Source organism: Canis lupus, chromosome 1, assembly GCF_048164855.1.
Source record: "Canis lupus baileyi chromosome 1, mCanLup2.hap1, whole genome shotgun sequence".
Taxonomy (NCBI): Eukaryota; Metazoa; Chordata; class Mammalia; order Carnivora; family Canidae; genus Canis; species Canis lupus.
The window spans coordinates 72,736,218-72,755,825 of record NC_132838.1 but is presented as its reverse complement, the minus strand read 5'-3'; the positions used below and the strand labels follow the sequence as shown (position 1 = coordinate 72,755,825).

Sequence of the window (19,608 nt, the reverse complement as noted above, 5' to 3'; positions counted from 1 at the left end):
GCCAAAATCCATTTAGATAAATGACTAGATGTTTTACTGCCTATTTGCCATTCAGAATTTTTACCGGAAAACTTATACTAATCCTAGCCTTTTCTCTCAAACCTAGATCCCAGTGTTGACCAGATGTAGTAAGTTTTCTTCAAGTTTTTAGAACTGGTTTCTACCTCAAGCTCCTCAAAGTCCATATCCCCAAAAGAACATCCCCTCGTCTGCTATGACACCAGTTTACAGACTACCCTGTGTGGCCACTGGGATGCCAGATGGGCAAATGGAATGTAACTAGTTCCTCCTGAGCAGTCTCAGAGCCAGATGGGAGCAGGGACCCATCCAGGTCATCTGGACCACCACTTTGCCCTTGGGACCACACATGCATCCCCTGCATTAGACTGCATGCAAGAGAGGGAAATACAAAATTTCATTGCGGAGAAGAGGGGTCCCAGGTTGAGCATTTTGGTTTTGCAGACACATTGGTTGAAGTGTTTGGCATGTATCACATCACATCTTAAGAATGAAAGAGCAAACACATTCTGAATCTTAGGGAGTGGTACCTAAGAGTTGTCCTCCATTGAAGATTGCCTCAGGCTACTATGAGTCTACTTTTAGTTGTCCAAATTAAATTAGCAAGTAATTAAGTCATGGAAGCAAAGGTTGCTTTCATGTGATATGAGGCCCTTAAAACAATCTAGTTTGACTTTGGAAGGAGAGGAGCCTCTGTCTCCCTCTTCCCTGGCTCTTCCTTCCTCTCCATAATGGGATGTCGGTGTCCATATGCTGTTAAGAGATTGTGAAAAACTTTGAATCACTAAGAACTTCAAGCTTGAGGAGTCTAAGTGCGTTTCCTAGATGCACTTCCCGAGGATCTTTATAAAAAGTGAATCTGCTCCCTCCAGGGATTGGGATCAGCTCCAGTATAGTGGGAGGAGTGGCCTGGGGTTCTCCTTGTCCTTAACCAAAAGCTATTTCCTGCCCTCCTGGTCCCTCCCTCGCTACCCCAGCCTGCTCTGAGGCAGCAGCATGGAGCTGCCGCTGTAAGTGCAGTACCTCTCCCTGGGCAGCAAGATGGACCACGCTGGTCACGTCTCCCTGGACAAAGATGAAATAAATCACAGAACAGCCCCTGCTTAAGATCTGATGAAATTCTCCATTTCCGCTCTAAATTGAATTCCTCCTGAAGGATTGGAGCGGCTCTTGAGAGTAATGAAGGCACTCCTTCCTCCTCTGCTAGAAGCATGTTTTAAATTAACAGACACAGCCTTCTGATCTGGGTGGGGAGGTAGCTTTTAGGAACAGTCTTGAGATGCTGTTTTCAGGCCAGAAATGATATTTTTAATCTCAAGGGGGCAAGGCAGCAGACATGCAACACCATGTGGCCTCCTCTGAAGGGAGCAGCCCCGCTGGTGGTCTCCTGGGAAAGAATGAGAACACGTGTCCCGCCCTTGCTCTTTGCTGCCCTCCTGCTCAGCCCACTGTCCTCCTCCACCACTTGTGGCGAAAGAGAAATTTATGATAGAGAATCCGAACCAGGGGGCTTGTGCTTTCTGAGAGTTGAAAGTATTACTTTCTCATCCATCTCTTCTTTGGGAAAAGCGATAAATTCTGTGAATTAAAAAACAAACAAACCCAAAATTGTATTTAGGATGAAGGCATCATTGAAGTGATTATCTTCCATCCTCTGCCATGATGAATTGATAACTTGGCATTTGTAGAGGCAGCTGACACAGACCCTTTCAGGGGAAAACAAGAAAACCTGTTTTCAAATGGGCCTTGTCAGAGTGAAGACGGATGACCTGCTGGCTGATTAGAACCATGAATAAGGCTCTGAGAACGTGGGAATGTGTGAGGAACCCAGGGGTGAAACTTATAAATCAAGGTTAAGGTAGAAGTAGAAAATTCTAAACATCCATTCTATAATAAAGGTGGGCAGGAAGTAGATTATCTGTTGGTAAAGGAGTATTTACTATTACTCCTTGAAGTGAGCTTAAGAGCATTAGACTTTTCCCCACTCCCTTTTGAAAAAAAAAAAACAAAAACACAACAATGTAAAAAATCCTACTTGACACGAGGAATTCTGACATTTAGGGTCGAAAGGAGAGGAGGAAAGTCTCCTTAAAAGTAAATGCTATTGCTTCGTGTGTGTCAGAATTTTCTTAACAGCCCTTGAGAAAGGTTATCAAAACCTGACTCCATGTTTTTAATTTAGCTTTAAGAAAGAGGCCATTTCCTTCATAGGGAAATACGACCCCAGAGTAGCCCACAGGTAAAACCCAACCTCAGAGGGCGGACTCCATCCACTACAAGAGGATTTCCTACTTCTCAACTGGAAAATTGCTTTTCAGGGAGAAGGTCATGTTGTCCACAGATAATAGGGTCACTTATATCAAGTGAAATGCCTTTCCTTCTGACCCAGGGGGACATTTAGACTTTGATCTTTCTCAGAAGACAGTAGGAAGTACATTTATTCCTGGCGAGGCAGAAGGGACTGGGGATGGCAAGTGGGAGTGTGGGATTCCAGCAGTGCCAGCGTGCGTCCTGAGCCCAGCAGGGATGCACTGGGGCCGGGCCTGGGGGAGTCCTGGCAGGTGGGGAAGGAGGTCTGGTGGAGACAACAAAGGCCATCGGAGGGAAAAGATTAAAGGGCAGGAAAAGGCACAGCTGCCCCCCAGCCCCCACGCAGCTGCTTTGGTGCATTCCTTCAGGCTCTCTAGACTTTGATATTTGCACCAACGGGCCTTGGCTGGGCTTCTACCTCGGGACCGAGCAGCAAGTGGTCACCGTGGACAGAGCAGGCTTTTTCTCCATGGCCAGTCTGGCTGGGATTTCAGTCCTCCGCTTGTGGAGCCCTCCTGGGTGGATTGGACAGACGGCTGTCCTGTCCTCGCTGCTACGTGAGGACCGTCCGTGTCTCTGGCCACAGACCCATCCAACACAGGCTCGCCTTGGAGCCTGTTTACAAGGCCTGCAGTTACTTCTGTTTTGTTTTAGCCAAAAAGGTGAAGCGCTGCCAGCAGTATGTCTGGAATGTTATTTACTTGGTACATTTCTGTGGCTTTCCTTTGTGGGGCTGCACATGCCAGAGCAAGGGGTCATTTACTCCGAAAATGCCAGGTTTCACAGTTTGTCTTCTCCATGGGAAGACTTTCTCAGTAAGAAGGTTAGCTCTTGGGCCTCTCAGTTCCTTCCTCCCTTCCTTCCTCCTTTCCTTCCTTCCTTTCCTCCTTCCTTCCTCCCTCCCTCCCTCCCTCTCTCCCGTCAATCCTCCCTCTGGTCTTCCCCTCTTTCCTGCCTCTTTTTGTTTTCTGAACCAGTGCTCTGAGCCGCCCCCGCCCCTCCGTCCTGGATGCCCCAAGTGCACTTTCAATTCCTGGGCTTTCTGGTGGACTCCGCTGAGGGCCTGGCAGACACTTTTCGTTTGCGTGCCTGCCCTGTTATTATTTCACATGAAAGCTGTCTATTTTGGCACACATGGCTCCTGCGATTTGAGTTGAGCTCTGAGAGCTGAAGGGGCGATGTTGTGCAAGGAAAGTACAGGTGGGGTTTTCTCTCCTGGTGGCCGTGGGGGCGGAGGACAGATCTGCTGCGTGCAGTCCTGGCTTGTGCAGAGCCGACAGGATAGCAAACAAATGGCTTTTAAAGGAAGGAACCAGTGTGTACGGTTTCTTAATTTGGGAGGTTTCACAACTGTTCTTGTTCAGTTGATGGAGGAGAGGTTTTGGGGGGTGTTTTTGTTTTTTGTTTTTCGATTTTTCTGTTGTTGTTGTTTTTGTTTTGAGAGCAAATTCTTCATTAATAAAACTGCAGACAAGTCCTGCATAAATGAGCAATGCAGAAGGTGGAAGCGCGGGAGGTTTTCCATCCGCCTCTTCTTTTTTCAGCCTCCCTTCCTCCCATTTCATCCATGCAGTACTAATCATGGTATTTGGGGTTTTAAAACAAGGTATAGAAAATGAGATTAGATAAATCTCCCCAGCTGGTGCCAGCCCTGGGCTGTTTGCACACCTGGGTGGGTACTCCCCCCACCCCCCACCCCCTGCCTCATTTTGTTATGTCATGTGAATGTATAAGCACCTACAGAGAGGAGATGATACCTTTGAAAAGCTTTGTCTTCCAGAGACTTGGCCTTTATCTGAGTCTCTGGGAAACCTCGCCCATCCCCGGCACCTGTTAGTATGTTAACTCCGTAGCCAGCCCCAGTCTGAAATGGAAAATTTTGGTCCCATTCTTCTTGGCTTTTCCTGTCTTTCTGCATGACTTCTCAATTTGTGTGTAAGCTCCTCGGATTTTGGGCTGAAGGGGCTTCTTTGATCCTCTCTTGACAGCATGGGCTTCACATTCTCACACCTGCTCTTCTTTTACAGTCCAGATTTCAGAGTAAATGCTTCCATCGCCTTGTCATTTCTTTGGTTTAAAACTTTGGTGCAGGTTACTCATTACAGGTAATAGCTGTTGGATGACGGAGACAACTGCTTGGCACAAATGGCCACCTGAACCGCTGCCAGAAATGTAAACCGCCACTTTATTTATTTCTGAAAGCATCTAAGCTGCAAGCCTACCGGTCATGATCTAGCATGCACATGATAATAACAGGCTCACCAGGCTGAGAAAGCCGCCCCATGGGGCAGCCTCAAGGGCAGGCTCTGACAAGCCTCTGTGTGTTTTCTCCCCCATTATCCACAGCCCACACATCATCTTCCTCTCTCAGAGCGTCTTGATAGGAATGAACCATCTCTGTGGGACCCGGCTCTGCCATGAAATCGCTCACGCCTGGTTTGGCCTAGCCATTGGGGCCCGGGACTGGACGGAGGAGTGGCTGAGTGAAGGGTTTGCCACTCACTTGGAAGACGTGTTCTGGGCCAAAGCGCAGCAGGTAGGTTTATAGTAACCCTAAGCATTTCCCAACCTGGAGTCCGGTTCAATTCGTAGGCATCTGTTCATTCCACGGATATGGAGAGGGCCTATCGTGTGGTAGGACTGTGCGGTCTGCTAAGGAGAGAACTGATTCAAGGAGAGCCCTGGGCACATCTCACTGTAGGGACAGGATTGAGGATAGAGGAACAGGCAAACACATCCATAACGTGTCAGGTGGTGAGCGCCATGAAGGCAGGTGAACCAGCCAGACAGTGTTGGGGAGACTCAGTTTTAGGAGGCACCGAGAGGAGGCAGCTCTGAGGGTGGTGGACATTTGCACAAAGACTGGGAGAGAAGGGTGTGTGGTGGCACCAACTATGCTCAGTTTTATTTTTTTACTGATCAGATGAAAATTTAAATCAGGAGGCATAATCTCAAGATGTCTGCTGGCAAGTCATGAAGAATAAAGCGGCCAGTGCCGTAGGTTAGGGAGTGCTGAGAACTTAGACAAAGTGGCAGCCTCCCCTCAGCCCAGACCAATTGTGGTGGTGTCAATGGGACGGCTCCATGGAGCCTGGACTCTACCTGTTTAAAGGAAGTTGTAAATATGTATATTTATGTGAAATTTAGTAATTTAAAAAATATTATGCCAACTCAACATACCCAGAGGTGCGGGCAACACTTTCCCAGTTTACAACCTCCATTTTAAAGAACTGACTGTCGGTTCTGATGGGGATATGGCAGCTAAACTGCCTCCTGCTTATTTTTCAGTTCCTATTATTTGGTCACTCTTTTCCCTGCCATCCCCACCCCTTATGCACTGGACTAGTTAACATTTTCTGAAATCCTCAGGTTTGTGCATACCTGTATGATTTTGTTCAAATTCCTTGTGCCTGTTGCAATCCTGTTTATTTTTCACTAACCAGCTTGAGGTCACCTTCTCTGGATAGCCCAGACTGACCATTCCACTCACAGCACTTGCTCTTCTAGAAGCTTTGAATTCCCACAGTATTTGGTACTTAACTCTTTTCCCTCACTTTTTTCTTCTTCTATCCTCACAACTATACTATGACCTCTTTCCAAGTGGAGCTGCTTCTTATTCAGCTTCCCACTCCCCCTGCACTTTGGCCAGCAGTGTGTGCATCTGTGTCCTCTGCCACACGGTGGAGAGAGGCCACTGGCAGATTTGGGCAAAGTGGAGGGGTTTGGAGTCAGACCAGGCAGGGAATCCCAGCCCTGCTGGTCACCAGCTCTGTAAGTACATAGGTTACATGGCCTCTCTGACCCTCAGTTTCCTCATTCAGAAAATGTGCCTAAGAATGTGTAAGGTGGCACAGTGAATGGGATAATTCTGAATGACACATGGAGCTCATACGGGAAATGCCCGTTCTCCTTTTCTGTTCTTTCTCTTTATATTTCCCACCACCCACCTGACCCACAGTAGGCATTCAGCAAGGGTTAAATAGGCCAATATCATCATCCCTTCTCTGGGGCGCTTCAGCCCTGAGACAATCAGATTTGTGCTGTTCTTGGTAATCATGAGTATATTTCAGGCATCTAACGATGATCTCTCTGGCCTTTATCCCTGGATCCCTGGAAAGCACTCCACCATTGCCTTGGCCCCTGCCCATACTTCCAGAGGGTCAGTCCTGAGTCTCATTGCTTGGGTCCTGCCTCTTACTGCCCTGAATATGTCCTTCTCCACTGATAGACATGAAGCCAATCTGGCCTCACGCCACAGCTGCATGCCTTCTGTGCGTCCATTCTGTGCTTGACCTGTAGGGATAAAAGGACAAGTAAGACACAGCCCTGCTCTGAAAGAGGTCATAGTTTAACTGTGAAGATAAGAAAAGCATACACACACACACCAAAAAAAAAAAAAAAAAAGAAAGAAAAGAAAAGCATACACAGTAAAAGGAAGAAGAAAATATGTTAGAAGAGAGAGGTAAACACCAAGTATTGGGCAGCCCGGGTGGCTCAGCGGTTTAGCGCCGCCTTCAGCCTAGGGTGTGATCCTGGAGACCCAGGATCGAGTCCCACGTCAGGCTCCTTGCATGGAGCCTGCTTCTCCCTCTGCCTTAGTCTGTTCCTCTCTCCCTCTCTGTATTTGTCTCTCATGAATAAATGAATAAAGTCTAAAAAAACAAAAACAAAACACCAAATATTGTATGAGTTCAAAGGTGGAAGAGGTCAGGCCTGAGCTGGTCCAGAAATCTTGAAGAAGGTGACTTCTGACATGAGCCTCAAAGAGAAAGTAGGAGTTGAGGTTTCTCTATTCTTCTTTCCCTAACCTGGCATAGGGGACAGCCCACCTCATCATCCTCTAGGGTATAGGCAGTATCTCTTCAATATGTGAAAACATTTTGGTCTGAAGCAAAGCAGCCATTCTGGGCTCCAGCTCAAAGCTTGGAAGCACTTCCAGAGTACATGGATTATTCAAGCCCCTTCCTTGAAGGGTGGGACTGAGCTGCTCATGGTCCCTGATGAGTGTCTGCAGCAGATTTTCCAAGCAAGAGAGGAGGGCTCTTCAGGACAGGGAAGCGTGGGCTGGCTCATGGGGCTCTCCTGGTTAGCAGCGGATGCCTCCAGGGAAGAGGCGATGAGGCATCTTGGCCACTGGGCTGCCCAGAAGACTGGGCTCTGCAGCACTAAACATTAGCAAGCAGGCATCTGGGGCGGTCAGGGGTGGGTGGGTGGGGGACACCACTGAACGAGGAGATAGAAGGTGGCATTCCTCTTGGCGTGGCATTCACCAGGGAGAAGGGAATTGGGTTAGTTGCAAGGTTGCCTCATATAACTCGTCATTGACCTGGATAAAGTCTAGCTTCCTTCACAGATGTCTTAGCTCAGGCTGCCGTAACACAATACCACAGACAGGAGGGCTTGAACAACCCTCGTTTTCTCACAGTTGTGGAGGCTGGAAGCCTAAGAACAGGGTGCCGGCAGGCTTGGATTCTGGTGAGACTTTTCTTCCGTGGCTTGGTGATGGCCACCTCCTCACTCTGTGCTCCCATGGCTTTTCCTCTGTGCGCATGTAGAGAACAAGCTCTGGTGTCTCTTCCTCTTCTTGTGAGGACACCAGTCCTATTAGGCCAGGGCCTACCCTGATAACCCTGTCAATCCTAATCCTTAAAGGTCCTATCTCTAAATATAGTCACATTGGGGGGTTAGGGCTTCACCATGTGAATTTTTGGTCCCTAGCAACAGAGTACACAGGACCTGTGGATCATCTGGTCTCTGCTGGCTACCTGGCACCTTTGTCTCTCCCTAGATAATAGTGTGCTCCTGGCCTGACTACATCCCTAACCGTTCTCTAAACACATCACACTCTTCCCAGGCCTTGCACCTTGAACCTTGCACAGGCTTTTCCTCTTCCTGAAATTTCTCCCCCCAGGCTGGCTCCTGCTTTCCTGGGCACCTGTGCAGGTCCCACCACCTCAGGGAAGCCTTTGTACTCACCTGGCTGGCCAGAGGGCACCTCAGTTCTTCCCTCACCTGTATCATCACTGCACTCTGATGGCTGGTGTTCTCAGTCTTCCTGAACTCCTCAGGGTATGAGTTGTGTCCAAAATGTACCCAGGGCCTGGTAGAGACTCAGTAAATATCTGTTGAATGAACTGTTAAGGATCTTTAATTTCCAGAAGTGCCTGTCATTACTAACAGTTCCCTCCCAGGTGGATGTCCTGCCGCCCTTCCTTGCAGAGACTTTAGCCATGGGGCCTCATGAGCCCAGTGACAGCAGACGATTCTCACCAGCAGGGCAGGGTGTGATGGCGTTCCCCTCCCCCAGAATGAGTACACTCTGGTTATGTGCAAACAGAATCATCTGGGCTGCATTAGCAGGCTCCTTAACAAAACTGAGGGCTGGGAAAAGTAGGAGGTAAATGGAGGGGACCTTCCCCACCTTGTGCAGAAAAGACAAAGCAGGAAAGGGCTGGATGGAATCAGAGTGCAAATGTGGGAATTCTGCTCTGTCTGGGTCAGGGGCGTGTGCGGGGTGGGTTCCCAACAGCCAGGCCCAACTCCATCACCAGCAGGAGAGTGAGCCACTGTGGCTTCGTCTGAGGACCTCCCAGACCCCTTTGGCCTACTGACTTTTCTGATGGGATGCAAGGCCCAGCAGGGAGGCCATCTGTACCATCACCCTGCAACTGAGCAAGCTGCTCTATCGGGTGGCTGTGACCTCGCACGAGGACAACAGTGACTGTGTTTTGTGCACATGTGTTTGTGTGTCTGTGGCCCAAACAGCTGGCCCCCCACGAGGCGTGGGAGCAGCAGGAGCTGAAGGCTGATCTGCGCTGGCGTTGCCTCCAGGATGAGGTGCGGAACTACCCCGAGGAGATGCAGGTGTTGAGGTAAAGTGCTGTGTGATCTCTTTACCTTCTCATCCTCTGCCTCCCCCTCCAAGATGCATCCTGGCAATCTATTAAATCAGCTGTTTCCTTTTTAAATCAAATTAGGTTAGGTCACTCATCCTCCCAGGGATGTGGTTCTTATGTTTTAAATTTTTCGGGGTGTGGGTTTAGATTTGCCTTCTGACATTTTCCTGGTATCTCTTGTTCAGGAAAAAACAAACACAAGGCCATTTATTTCCAGGAGCAAATTCTTTGTTTGAAGTTCAAATAGTCACTCTGTGTGGTGGCTGAGGACTTGGACAAGGTTGGGGTTTAGTAGCCTGACAGACAGTAACCCTTTAAAGCTAAAAGAAAAAACAAAAAAACAAACCTTTAGGAAAATATTGAGTCCTAAGTGTTTAGTAGTAACAGATGTTGGTGTCAATGGGGCCTTTTGTTTTGGGTCATCCTAGCAGGAGGCCACTCCTGTGCCTGGGGAAGATTGCACTCCTAGCTCCTGTGTTTGCTTTCCAAAGTGTGTTTCCTGGTAGGATTGCTTCTTGCTATCTTTCTGTTTTTGCCCCTCTCTACTTTGCTCATTTTATTTATTTCTCTAAATAGTTGTTTATCTGAAACACCAAGCCTTGGCCCCAGGAATACTGTGATTGCTATGACAACAGAAGCCCCTTCTCCACTACAGCCAAGTGTGTGGAATATGCAGTCAGACAGGTGGGAAGACAGCCATCCAGCAGTCGCTCCCCATTTTAGACGACAACCCTGAAGGCCAGTTTACCTTTGGGGTAGAAGTGGTTCAGTTGTTTTTAAATAAGCATCCCCACTCCACAGTGGTTGCCTACTGAGGCCAAAGTCTGAGGGAAATGCACCAAGCCCAGCCCGACCCCAAGGAGGCTGGCTGGTGCTTTTGTACAGCCTACTGCTTGGGGTGTAGCCATTCTTCTTCCCACGAAGAAATGTCCCTTCCCACACCCCCAGGGGCTTGCATACAAACCTCTGCAGTCCTCTGACTCATCCATTATTTAGGAAAGCTAGATCCAGAGCCAGGAGCCCCACTCTCCCCACTCATTCCCCACCCAGCACCACAGTTTGCACACCTCTGCACTCAACCAGTGGGATGGCTGTACCTGTGACCCATGTGGATGGGGTCCGTGCTCTCACACAGCTTCCACTTAGCAGGACCCCGTTGCATTCATGGCTAGTTTTAGATGGTGAGAAGTGGCACGATCCGGAAGGTGACTCAAAGGCCCTGAGGCAGGAAAGGGCTTGGCCTGCTGGTGCTTGAGGAACAGAAAGGAGGGTCAGATGGGCAGAGAGAGGCAGGCAGGAGTCACCCCAGCTGGCCTTATGCCACAGTGCAATGCGAGGTGCTCCAGGGCCTGCAGCAGGGATCCTGATAGGTCTTGTGTTTTCAGTGCTACTCTGGCCACTGAGGGATGGACTGCAGGCTGCAGGAGGATGGGAAGGTGGAGGTTTAAAACCTGGCAATCACCCATGTAAGAGGTCCTGGCGGTGGTGGTGGCAGATGCAGGGAGCAGATCCATCAGAGACATGTTTGGGTGACAGAGCTGGCGGGTCTTTGGTCATTGAGTGTGGAGAAGAGGGAAATGAGAGTGTCCAGAATAACTCTAGGCTTTTGACTTGAGCAGCTCATTAGATGGTGAGGCCATTTGGTGAAACAGCCAAGACATAGGAAAGAAAAGTAAAAATCCCAGTTTTATATGCATTAAGTTTGGGATGCCAAATAGACACTCAACACTGAGAACTTAGTGAGGTCTGCAAGTCAGGACCACACCGGAGAGATGGAAACAGTCCATAAATTCTTAAAATTCTGAGCACATTGAAATCACCAGGGAGAGAGGGAAGAGAGGGAAGAGGTGGAAGGAAGGTGGGGAGCCAGAGGAGGAGCTGGGCATCTGGGCATCATGATGAATATTAGTTGGTGAAATGTGCTTCCAGTTTATAAGCAGGCCAGCCGCACATGGGGAAGTCAGTATGCACGTGAGGAGAACCTTCTTGCTGGACTTGGTGGAGCTATGATCAGCCCAGCCTCTGATGGCCAAGACCTTTGACTATGTGTATAGTGCCGGGAGAAGAAATACACTATTTTTAGACCCTTGTGCTGGAAAGCTTATTATGGCATTTGTTTTTCTTTTTCTTAGTACTCAGAAATTGTGTTTGGCTAAATTTAGGCTAACCATGAGATGACTGCATTTGAAAGATTTGTTGCACATCGGTATGGAAATTTGTTATCAGATGCACTTACAATGAAGAGGAAATGTCTCTGAACCTGCCCTGAATTATATAGTCTAGGTTTACTTTATCCCATCCTTTAGAATTCTCCCTTAAATGGGCATAGAGAACCTAGAAATTACTAAAAGTGGAAACAAATTGGAGTTATAAAAATTTGTTCTCAGATTTTATTTGTTTTATATGCAAGTAAGACCTTGGGAAAGAAGTCGCTTAAACCAAGGCAGTAATAAAAAATGCTATCTTTTTTTCCCTTCTCCTTCAAGATAGCCCATGGTCTTGAAATGATGGACCAAGAACAATTTGGAAGTCTTGGTTTGTGTCTTGATATGTTCCTAGTTCCTTGGTATGGACAGACGAAATGGAAACTCCTCTTACTCATCTTTGCAGCAGTTTTCAATATGGTTGACCACTCCCTCCTTCTAAAAACACTCTCTTCTTTTGGCTTCTGTGTGCCACACTCTCCTTGATTCCTTCTGCTCTGCTGCCAATCCTTCCCCACCTCTCCTGCTGGCTATTCAGAATCTTCATGACTTAGATGACTCACAGCTCAGAAAGAGGGATTAAAGTGTCCAGCATCATACAGCTGATAAAGAGCAGAACACAGATGGAAATCCAGGGTTGGAAACAACCTTCCTTTCCCCACATACTCTCTCTGCCTTCAAGGAACTCAATATAGCATTTAGTTGCATTAAAACAACAAAACCAAACCAAAAAACCATGGCAGGTATCTTGAACTGTAGAAGGACATGAAGGTCATGGTTAGAAAGAAGTATCTTCAGACTACATAATCTTTGTCTTTATACACATGAGTGCATGTGTCTGAATTATTTTGGTGGCTATCATGAAAAAAGAAAACTCAACATTGTGTTGATTATAGATATTGGAGTATTAACAAAGTGAGAAGAGAAAAACTAAATTAGTGTTTGGTTCTGGCTTGCTAATTTTAGTAATTTACAATAACTGTTTTCCGATTCTATCTCCCATACATCTAGTGTTGAACATGGCTCTCATCGGCTGTGTCCTGGATTGACTTGGTTGTAAGATTCATTTGGTTACAGCAGTTCCTGTGTTTTCCTTTTCTGCCTTCCCTGCCTGGGAGGCCTGTAATGTGGCTGCAGGCTCTCGAGGCATGCCAATTTGCTCATAGTTTCAAAAGGTTAGGGGTCATATTACTGACTCCACACCTTTTCTCATTTGTTCATTATTGAAGATGCTTTTCCCACAGACGAGACCCCAGTGGCCCTCCCCAGACTCTCCCTCACCTGTCCGCCTACTCTGGGCACAACCGTGTGCCAGGCGAAGCTGATCTTATTACTGTCTCATTCTGCTTGGCTGCCACCACTTCCCTTTCTGTCGTTCGCAGCCCCAGCCCACCCTTGACCTTGTAGCAGTCAAGACTTTTGCTGCTGAAGATGCCAAGGGCCTTCTGTAGGCTCCCTTGCTTCTGGTCCCTGGGCCCTGCTGGATTCCCACATTCTCTCTCTAAAGTGCTTTACTCTGTTACCATACTCTGGCGGTCCGGGGATGGAAGAGCTATGATGGGGTCAGGAGAAATCGCTGTTGGTTTTTATTGTTTGTGATTTATTATCACTTCCCCTCTTTTCTGGATTCATTGTTAAAGTCAAGCTCATGCTGAGAGAAACGTGAAAATACATCATGTTGAGGAGGCGCTGACAGGCCTAGAATCTGTGTGGCTCTTTCTCCTAGCTGCTGCCCCCACAGACAATGATTCCGGAGAAATATGGATTATCTTGTCCTTCCTTCTGCATAAATGCCTCATTCTCTGGTCACAGAGACATCCCATAGTAATCGAGGAGAGCCCCAAGTATGCAAGTCTCCTCTGGAGATGGAGCCAAGATGAAATGCGTGTCCTACAGGCTCTGTGAGTCTGCACGATGCCTAAGCTGCATGTTCCATTTGAAACGACGAGACTTTTGAGATTAGTCTTAAGTGTGTACCTCCGGTATACATGAAGCTTTCACCTCTGACGGTTTTCTCAAAATTTTAATTTCTGATCCTTGAAGAACACAGCAGTATTTTCCCACCCACATGTGGGGACTCATCCACTCACCGCCACCCAAACCTGCCTCGTGGTCAAGCCACCCTCCTCTGAGAGTCTCTTGTCACTGTCACACACCCATTTGCCGCCCCTCCATCCTGGGGCCTCAGACTCAATGCACCCACTTCAGGCACCGCCAGCCCCGCAGGCTGTGAACCAAGACCTTCCCTCTCCTCTGGGTAGCTCCTTTCCCCGTGGCCTTTGGTGTTGGTTTCAGACCTTGCTCCTCCTCACTCTCCCTGCCTCCTCTTGCCTCCTGTCCCCCAGGGAAAACTAAGTCCATTAACATGTTCTTCCTTCAGTTCTATAAACGCATCAACATCCACATCTCCCCTGCCTCTCGGAGGCCCAAGAGCCCACTGTCAGTTTCAGTACAGCTCAAGACACGTTTCTAATTCCAGAGGTGGCAATGGCGACGTGTGTGCATTGACGCAAATCTAGAACTTACATGTGTCTAAGTGAGCTTTAGATCCTCTGCCCATGAAGAAGAAGGGAGGGGAGGATCCATATATGAGGGGAGAATGAAGTTCCTATCACTTTGGACCATGGGCCAGGGTCATGAGTCTAGGGAAACTATTTTTCTTCCTGAGTTAATTTTGCCCTTATGATCACCAGATTTTGTAAACATATTCCAGTCTTTATATTATTGGAGCTCCTCTGCTTTGTTTGGTACTATTGATAACTCTTCCTTCTGGGAATCTCCACTACCTGGCTTTCCTGGCAGCACCTCTTCTGGCTCTCCTGTACCCCTCTGCTGTCCCTCCCTTCTCTTCCCCTACCTCTTCAGAGTTGGTGTTCCCCAGGGGGCTCTGCTCTTAGCCACACATCCTCCTAGAGTGGTCTCGTCTATACCCACTATTGTAGGCGGGATTCCTCAAGAGCAGACCCTGAGACAAGATTCATGTGGAAGAGATTTAGTAGCAAGTATGCCCAGGATGGGAAGTAGAAGTGAGGAGAAGAGGAGGAGGCCAAGCCAGGGTGCCATGATATCAAGTCACGTCACACAGGATGGCTCTGGAGGTGGCATGGATCAGTCTCATAGTTGTCCCCACCAGGGTATAGCCCAGACTGTGTATACCCCTGCACCTGTCCCCATTGCTTTGACAGGTGCACGTTCCCAGGTACTTCTGACTCTTGTGTTTGTAGGCAAATCGTGCTCAGCATGCCAAGAGCCACATCTAATGAAGAGTCATGGAGAGCATGCCAAGAGTTGATGTGCACAGAGACGATAAAGGGTAGCTTTATCAGATTGTGAGTGGGGCATGGGCATTGCTGGCCACACCCCTCCTCTTTGCTGGAGGCTCCCACATCTCCAGGCCAGCCTTGCTCTCTCTTCTAGGTCAGATGTGACTGCTTAACTACCCACTTGACATCTTGTCTTTCTGGTCGTGTTATGGGCATCTCACATTGGTACCCCCACTCCCTGGGCCCCATCTGCTTGCCTTCTATGGCAGCAATCTCATCGGTGGTGGTTCAGGTTCCCACGCTCATCCCAGGTCAAAACGGGGGGTCTTCCAATTCCTCCCTCCACTCCACTCCTTACCCCAGAGGGCTTCAGCATCACTGTGAACTTTCTTTCTAGGTATTCTCCATTGGGTCCTTCTCCATTCCTAATACTGCTGTCTCCCTGGTTAGAACTTAATAACTTGCTGCCACCAATCCAACAACCTCCGAATTTATCTTTTGGTCTCCAGTCACCAAATCCACCTTCATTGTTGCTGGAGAGCTCTGCCTTGAAACACCTTCTAATTCTGCCACCTTGTTGCTTAAAACTCTCCAAAAGCTTCCCTTCATCTCCAGGAAAAACCTCAGGTTCCTTAACACAGCAGGCACAGCACCACTCACCAGCATTCCTGCCCTTGGGACAGCCACTTCACTTAGTTCATATACAACCCCACGGTATGAGTTTGGAGGGGCTGCTGTAGCAAAACAGCACAGACTGGTATGTGGAAATGTATTCCTTCCTTCCTTCCTTCCTTCCTTCCTTCCTTCCTTCCTTCCTTCCTTCCTTCCTTCCTTTCCTTTCTTTTCTTCCTTTTCTTTCCTTTCCTTTCCTTTCCTTTCCTTTCCTTTCCTTTCCTTTCCTTTCCTTTCCTTTCCTTTCCTTTCCTTTCCTTTCCTTTCTTTTCTTTTCTTTTCTTTCGTCACAGAGAGAGAGGCAGAGACATAGGCAGAGGCAGAAGCAGGCTCCATGCACCGGGAGCCTGACGTGGGATTCGATCCCAGGTCTCCAGGATCGTGCCCTGGGCCAAAGGCAGGCGCTAAACCGCTGCACCACCCAGGGATCCCTGGAAATGTATTTCTTATGCTTCTGGAGGATAAAAGTCTAAGATCAAGGTGTCAGCAGGTTTGGCTTCTTCTGTAGCCTTTCTCTGTGGCTGTGGGTAGCCCCTTCTCTCTGAGTCCTCACGCAGTGTTTCCTCTGCATGTATGCACTCCTGGTGACCCTTTGTAAGTCTGAGTCTCCTCTTCTTGTAAAGGGTACCAACCAGTTGCCTTCTTGTAAAGGGTACCAACCATTGTCTAGCTCTTTAAAGGCCCTATCTATAAATTGAGTCACCTTCTGAGGGACTGGGGGTTAGGGTTTCAAAATAAAAATTTTGGAGAAATAATGCAGCCGATAACATCTGCTGTCTGCCTGTTTTTTCTTACCTCCTTGCCTTGTTTTAATGTTTTCTCTGTTAGAATATCCTCCCTGTTGTCATGTGACTACAAGTCCTCATGATTCAGAGCAGGTATCACTGCATTCCAAGAGTCTGAGGTTCTCCCCTGACAAGCACATGACCCTCCTCTGTACCCGCTAAATGTTCTGGTTGTCTCTCCATCCCTGATCTTACTATGTTATTTGACAAATATATTTAGAATGAGCTATGTAAGTGCTTGCTTTGGCAGCACATATAGAATGAGCCATGTTATATTGCCAATATTTGGCCATTTTTAACCTAACAAACAGAAATTTCATATGGTCTAACCTAATGCATCTTTCTTCTGGGTCCTGAGCCTTTTGAACCCAGGGACTGTCTTCTTTACCTCTGTTCACCACAGTGTTTGGCACTGAATGGGTCCTTGATAACTAGAAGAAATGAATGTCACAGGTGACATTCTCTGTCCGTGAGGTTCTTCCTATATTTTTTACAGAGTTGAAATATTGGTTACAAGACAGTAGATAGAAGAACCTGAGGCTGTATCCTCAGAGTTGTAAGGACCAAGAGTTACTCTTGGTAGGCTTAACTAGGAAGGACCACTGAGAAGTGAGAGCTTTGAACTGGGATGGCAAGAAGGGCTAGCATTGAGACTGGGAAAGGAAGGGAACTGGGAAGGGGACTGGGAAGGAAGGGAACTCAAGGAGCAAAGCCATAAATAGTGGATTAATGGCGGAAGTGGGCATTAAGTGGGAATGGGCTTCCTGGAAAGGATAGCCATCAGGAACCTGTGAGACCGAAGGGGGCCAAGGAAGCACAGGCCAAGTAAAGGAGTTCCTTAGAAGCCAGATTCAAGAGTTTGCATGTGACCATCAGGCACTGGGGAGCTATTATCAGTTCCAAGAATGACATAATGAAAATGGGAGTTCTGGGAAGATTACCCAGCCTGTGAGATCACACATGATCAAAGAGACAGAGTCTAGAAGCCAGATGAAATTGGGTGGCCATTTCAGGAACCCGCACCTGAGTTGAGAAGAGCTTGGGAATCTTCTTCCTGATTGGCCTGAAGCTCTAAGTCGCTCATTTGGAACTATTCAAAACTGGTTGAAGTGTCAATACAGCTTCAAAGAGGACTTCTAATAATATGATGTAAAGCTTTCTCTGATTGCAGATAAGGACTGACCCATTAAAGGAAGTGGTTGAATATGTGGGCTTTGTGAAGTCTGTTATGACTTTACCAGAGTGAAAGGCAATAGCCCCAGTTCCTTCTTGGCCAAAGGCTGGTTGTCCTGCCTCATTTTAGAGAAACGCCATCTGAGAATGCAGGCCTGGGCTCTCTCCAGAGAATAATCTGTGGTTTAGGGAGTAAGCTTGGAAGCCAGAGTGCCTGGATTTGAATCCCATCCTGACTCCTCAACTTACTCTGTGACCTTGAGAGAGTCACACAAGCACAGTGAGCTTTGGTCTCCTTACTATAACATGGGAAGGATAACACCATAGTTTCTACTTTATAGCTGAGTGTCAGGGATAGTGTGATGAATACGTGCAAATCAATTAGAATACATGTATTGGGTTGAATCACAGAGGATTGCCATTTTGGGGGGATCTAAAAAGGCTCAGTATTGTCAATTTCCAATGGTTCATCCTATAGTAAATACTCAACGTGTTAAGTGCTGTCATCTAGACCCTCTGACACCTGGTCAATGTTTGCCCAACAAGTGACAGAGGGACTGTCACAAGGACACAGCCCCCACAGCAAGCCCTGCTCTCTGTTTGCCTTTTTCTGGTTTCTATCTCTTCTTTCACTGCTGCCACCCTCCCCTGGTGACAACAAAAGCACCGTGCTCCTGTCTTTTTACCAACCAGGGCCTGGAAACACCTACCTTTCCTCTTGACTAACTTGAAATTGGCTAGAATGTCCAAAAGTTAATTTTATTAAGAAGTTAAGAGGATGTTTAAAAATGGAAGAGAGAGGAGGCAAGGATGCCTGGTTACAAATGAAACGATGAGATTAAAAGCAAAAACTAACCAAAAAAAAAAAAAAAAAAAAGTCTGAACGTTAAACAAAGATGCTGAAACTAATAGCTTGAGGTAAGAATTAACTTGGCAATGCTTCTAAGACAAATGCAATCTTCATACCTTCCTGGAACCTACTTCTCATCTAATCTTGTCATTAGGGCCAGGCTGATGTCCCCTCTGGCTCCACTCGGTACAATCCCCTGGTATTCTGTGCAGAATCAGACCGCAGCCCTGAGAAGAAAGCAGTTCTTGCCTCTACAGCTTCGTGAGAGTTCTTACCTGAGTTCCAACCACTGGCACTGGCCTGTGTAGTTCCTGAGGCCTCTCCCAGTGTATTTGGGAATTCCTATTCTCCATCCCTCAGGCCTGGGAACCCCTTCACCCCATTTTTTCTGCCTAGTTCTCTTTTTCGGAACCACAGTCACTAGCAAGCTAGCTGTGTAGATAGTTGCTACCCTTTCGTGACAGGATGGTGCTGTACCTGTGCCAGCATTTTCTGAAAAACTTTAAGGCTCTCAGCTAGCCAGAAACAGACTCTGCCCTTTCCTGTTTCGAAGGCCAGCTCTATCCCCCGGAGCTGGCCACTCAGTTCCTGTTTCCTGTTGGAGGGACACTCTCACTTCTCACTTCTTTTACCCAGCAAAGATGACGGACGTGTCCTGCATATTTGAACTCAAATAACATTCCCTGTTCATTTTCCTAGACCATTCCCTGGTTACTCATCACTCAGGTATTTGTAAGGGAGGGATAGAATTCTTCTTGATAGGCTCCTAATTACATATTTACTGTACATGGTGTTTCATTTTTGCAGTTACATTTGGTGGGGTTTTTTAAATACAGGAAAGCATAAAGAAGAAATAAAACAGTTCATAATCACTGCTTAGTTAACCATGATTTGGGGTGGGGTCTTGGGGGTTTTTGTTTTGTTTCTGTAATAAAAGTACATAATAGGAAAACCCAAACAGTTTAGAAAGGTGTAAAATTCCATCCCCACCATTGTAGTCGTCACCCTAAGATAATCACTGCTAGCATTTTCTTGTGAATCTTTCTGAAAATAAAATTTTTAAGTATATATGGATACTTCTGTATTGCTGCCCTGTGTGGCACTGATATATAACCCTTTTTGCCTGTGAGATATTTTCCTAAAAAAATCATTCATGTACATAAACAAATCTATAATAATTCACTCTTATTTTGCCCATCCTCTGAGGACATTTCATGCAACTCAGCCAGTCCTAGCATGATGAACACAACATACTTGGCTAATGAACATTAGTTTCCTGTTCAGAAAAACTCTCATCCTCTCTGTACCCTTCCCTCTGACACCACCATTTGGTTTGTGTTTTGGCCAATAGTTTTGACCTAGAATGGCTGACAAAAAAACAAGGTATTTGACTGGGCCTGCTGCAAAGACACAGAAGAAGAATATTTTACTACACAT

General features: G+C 47.2%; 1 protein-coding gene across 50 annotated transcripts in view; it reads left to right on the top strand.

Moving 5' to 3' along the window:
* AOPEP (aminopeptidase O (putative)) overlaps positions 1–19,608 on the top strand; it is a 332,941-nt gene that overhangs the window by 183,116 nt on the left and 130,217 nt on the right. For 43 of the 50 annotated variants that reach the window (XR_012035345.1, XR_012035337.1, XR_012035356.1 and 40 more), the window contains 3 exons: positions 4,675–4,864; positions 9,094–9,200; positions 9,801–9,908. The exons of 3 other annotated variants lie outside the window; for them this stretch is intronic. Coding sequence is in view for 20 of the 47 variants with exons in the window: in XM_072834953.1 (XP_072691054.1) it covers positions 4,675–4,864; positions 9,094–9,200; positions 9,801–9,908 (405 nt within the window). In the remaining 27 variants the exon portion in view is untranslated. The remainder of the gene's footprint in view (positions 1–4,674; positions 4,865–9,093; positions 9,201–9,800; positions 9,909–19,608) is intronic. 4 more of the 50 variants (XM_072835007.1, XM_072834964.1, XM_072835031.1 and 1 more) reach the window with 1 other exon arrangement.